Raw genomic sequence first — 3,869 nt, 5'->3', positions numbered from 1 at the left:
CTAAGATGCGCACAGTTCTGCTGGGCCTAGGGTCTTGACAGCTTCATGCCCAGGGCTCCTCCAGCAGACAGCCAGGGCTAGTAGGAGTGCAGCCAAGGTCACTGCCTTCAGCCCCAGGACCACAAGTGTGAGTATGTACAGGAGGCCTGGGGGACAGAGGAGAGAGCTCAGGAAGGACCCCTGTGAGCACCCCAGAGCCCACCCCTCAGTGCACCTGTGCGCAAGGTTAGGCCCAGCTGCTGTATAACTTCTGGAGCCATGTACTCTCCACATGGGGAGAGGATATCAAAGACCACCCCTTCCTCTGTCCTGAGCCCAAAGAAGCCTTGCTCAATATCCTACCTGTACCTGCAATCATCTCAACAGCATCCCTGTTAATAATAAAACTGCCTTCAATTATTGCCTCCTGTGCCTCAGACCCTGAGCCAAGCACTTCCTAATTGCCTAATATAATCCTCAAACTAAACCTACAGCGTAGAATAGTGATCCAATTTTTATAGATGAGGAATGGAGAAGTGATTTGCTCAGGGCCATATTTGTCAAAGAATGGATGGGACCCAGGCTGTTCAGCTCCCCTGAATGGCATCAGGGAGGTTAATCTGGCTATCTCTATCTCAACCTCCCCCCAGTCACCGAGTGCCCCAAGTGTTAACAGGTGATGTGCCAGGCACAGTTCTGGGCACTTGGCACATGTGATCTCATCAGATCCACACAACCCCATGAAATAGGCTCTCTGATTCTTACCACATTCCCTTCTAGTTCACAGAGCCGGACACCAGAGACTCAAGGAGAGAAGCAACCTGCCCACAATCATGCAGTTAGAAAGAGTTTCCATCCAGGAGACCTGACTCCAAAGCCACGTTCTCCAGCACTTCTGTGCATAGCCCTAGAGTGTATCCACATGCTCTGACTCATGGAGAGCTCACTACCTCTCAAGCAAGACTGCCCACTGAACAGTTCACACAACAGTTAATGATGGCTGTTAGGACGTCCTCCCTTTGAGCTGTTATAAGGTTCCTCAGGTTCCTGGGTCTGTTGCTGAGATGGAGTCCTGGAACTTTCTTGGTGGCAGATGAGCCCCAGAAGGCTGGGACTACTACCTTCCCATGGTCAAGCCATCTGGACCCCCCCCTTGCCTGTGGGGGACTCATGAACTCCACTGGAGGTAGGTACACTCACCTGTTGTAGATAGCCCAGCTTCATATTCACCGGTGAATTCTGCCTCCTGGGAAGAGGTGGGTTTTGCTGCAAGGGAGAGAGCCTTTCTCATACTTCCCCTTCTCTTTATCTCTTGTCACTTCCTGAGCCCTGCACTAGGAGCTGGGGTCACTGAGATGAGTCTTCCAGTTTTTACCTAGGTGGGGGCTATGCAACTCTGAAGGACTAGTTAGGCCTTCTGCTTGAGTACCCCTAGGGTACAGACAATGTCTGATTTATTGTGGTATCTCCAGCACCTAGTATAGTGCAGGACCCTCAACAGGCACACAATAGATTTTTTTTTAATTATCAATGGTCTATTTAAAGTTCTGTGGGTCCCAGAATGGAGCAAAATTAACCTGTCTGGGAGGAGAAGAAAGTTTCACAAAGGAGGGGCTGTTTGCTCTGGGCCTTGAAGGATAAATATGAATCCTCCAGAGAAAAGAAGAAAGAATTCCAGGTAGGGCGAACAGCTTATGTAAAGATATGGAGGCCGAGAAGAGCTGGCCCTTTTGGGACATGGTGAAAAGTCCCTTTTGGACCATTTGCCCCTCTCCCACAACACCTCCTAGACCACCTGTCTCACCTTTCACTCTCAACCTGGTGCCCTGTCCGGACAGGTATTGCCTGCTGGGTTTCCTCTGAAACTTAACGCAGTAGTAGGTGCCTGCATTCTCAGTGGAGACGCCTTGCAGAAGAATGCTGAAGTCATTGTTGGAGGCCCGCACTGCTGACACGTTAGGGTGGGAGATGCCTCCAAAGTTGTAAACCGCCTCCCGGCTCAGACCAGCCCCCCGAAACCACCTGATGGGTCCGGGGGGACCATTTCCGAGTATTGTGCAGTTCAAGAAGACAGTGTCTCCAGTGGTCACCAATACCACCTCGTGGGGCTGGATGATCCAGAGGTCTGGCTCAGGGTCCTCAGCTCCTGAAGTCAAAGGAAGGGTCCTTGTTGAATTCCCTCTCTTCCTCTACCGTCTGCTGATTTCCTCCCTCACCTCTTCCTTCTGTTCCCCCTTCTCTGATTTCTTCTCTTGGCTACTCCCTCCCGCTTTCTTTCATTACTCAGTAGTTGATTCATTCAATAAAGAAGTTCTGAGTACCTACTATGAACCGGTGTTGGGACTGGGGAAACAAAGCTCAGCAAGAGACACAAAGGCCCTGCCTTGAAGTCATTCTCAGCCTCGTGGTGGGGATGGTTAAGAAAATCGCCCTGAGGCTGCAAACCCAGAGGACTGCAGGTCCCCAGAGAAGGCACCACTGCAGCTTGGAAGGAGCCACAGAAGCCTTCTTGAAATGCTGGCATCAAGTTAAAATGACTCCCCCAACTCACACATACTCTTCATGTCAACAGTTTACAAGGTAGTTTCACAAGCATTCGTCCTTTTTTTAATCCCCTGAATGACCCTCGAAGTTGCCTATTTTGCAGGTTAAACACTTGCAGTATGTAGAGTCATGTGATGGTTTAAGAACACACTGCTATTGAATGACAGACCCAGGATTTGGGTACCCAGGTCACCATTGATGGACTTATGGAAACTGTGATTGATTACTTAGGAATGTGGTGGACTGCATTATCAGCCCCAGGTCTCGACCCCCCCTCTGATAGTGTGGTACATGTGCACTCTTGCCATGGCCTTGTGGTGAAAGACTATACTTCTTTGTCCCTTCACTTGGAGCTGAGCCATGTGACTTGCTTTAGCCAATGGGTTGTCAGCAGACACAATGTACGTTGAGGCTTGAGCTGTGCTTGGGGAGTTGGGACTGGCCCTTTTGAGCTTCTGCCATCTCCACGAGAAAAACACATCCCAGTACTGCACCTCTCCAGCCTGGGCCCTGGTGTGAGACATGAGGAGCAGAACCATCCCAGCCACCTGTGAACGTGCAAGTGAGATAGAAATACGTATTGTTGCATGCCACTGGGATTTTGTGTGATAGAGGGTGATTGTGGATAAAGGTGACTGACACAGGGAGACAGTAGAGCAATGTGTGACCTGCAGGGCCTGACACTCACCCTTCACAAGTACCACGGTGCCCTCGTCGTCAAGCTGCTTTTCTGAATACTCTCTCATGTCATCAGATCTCACACAGTGGTAGGTTCCAGCATGCTCCCTGCTGACATTGTGGATGTAGATGGAATAATCGCAATCAAGTGGCTCCAATGTCTGCTGGATCAAGGGTATCACCCCGGGGAAGAAGCCATGTTTGAAGTTATAAATTTCTTGCTGGTCCTGAGTGCTCACCTTTACCCATTTTATCAGGTCATCAATGCAGGAACCGACCACTGTACACCTCAGTAAGAGTGTCTCACCTTCCGCCACCAGCATGGGGCCCTCGGGCTGTAGTACCTGCCACTCACTCCCACTGCTCTGCTCAGAGGCTCCTACAAGAGAGGAAGAAAAGCCTTGTGCTGGGCAGAGAGGACTTGGAGCCCTGAAAGGCAAGCTTAAAACAGCTTAATCATTATCTAGCCAAGAACAATTGCTTAGGACAAGAGAGGGGTGCTGTTAGAGAGGGAAGGGAAGGAGGGGATGAGGTGGCTGGCTGCAGAGAGAGAACAAAAACATACAAATAATAAATAGCACACAATGTTTAGCATGTGCTGGGTACGACATGCATTGTCTCATTTATTCCCCACAATGCTCCTGTGAGGTAGGCAGCATCACCCCCAC

The 3,869-nt window shown here is 50.2% G+C and overlaps 1 protein-coding gene across 1 annotated transcript in view; it reads right to left on the bottom strand.

Annotated features, from left to right (window-relative positions):
• The window catches only part of SIRPB2 (signal-regulatory protein beta 2), a 13,249-nt gene continuing 9,380 nt past the window's right edge, over window positions 1-3,869 (bottom strand). Inside the window, exons 2-5 of the mRNA XM_008591041.1 lie at window positions 3,212-3,580; window positions 1,784-2,125; window positions 1,180-1,245; window positions 1-146 (exon numbers count right to left, since the gene is read on the bottom strand). Coding sequence (XP_008589263.1) covers window positions 1-146; window positions 1,180-1,245; window positions 1,784-2,125; window positions 3,212-3,580 — 923 coding nt within the window. The remainder of the gene's footprint in view (window positions 147-1,179; window positions 1,246-1,783; window positions 2,126-3,211; window positions 3,581-3,869) is intronic.

The sequence above is a fragment of the Galeopterus variegatus genome, unplaced genomic scaffold (genome assembly GCF_000696425.1).
Source record: "Galeopterus variegatus unplaced genomic scaffold, G_variegatus-3.0.2 Scaffold6597, whole genome shotgun sequence".
NCBI classification, from domain to species: domain Eukaryota; kingdom Metazoa; phylum Chordata; class Mammalia; order Dermoptera; family Cynocephalidae; genus Galeopterus; species Galeopterus variegatus.
Note: the sequence above shows the minus strand (reverse complement) of the source record. Positions and strands in the feature narration are given on the sequence as shown.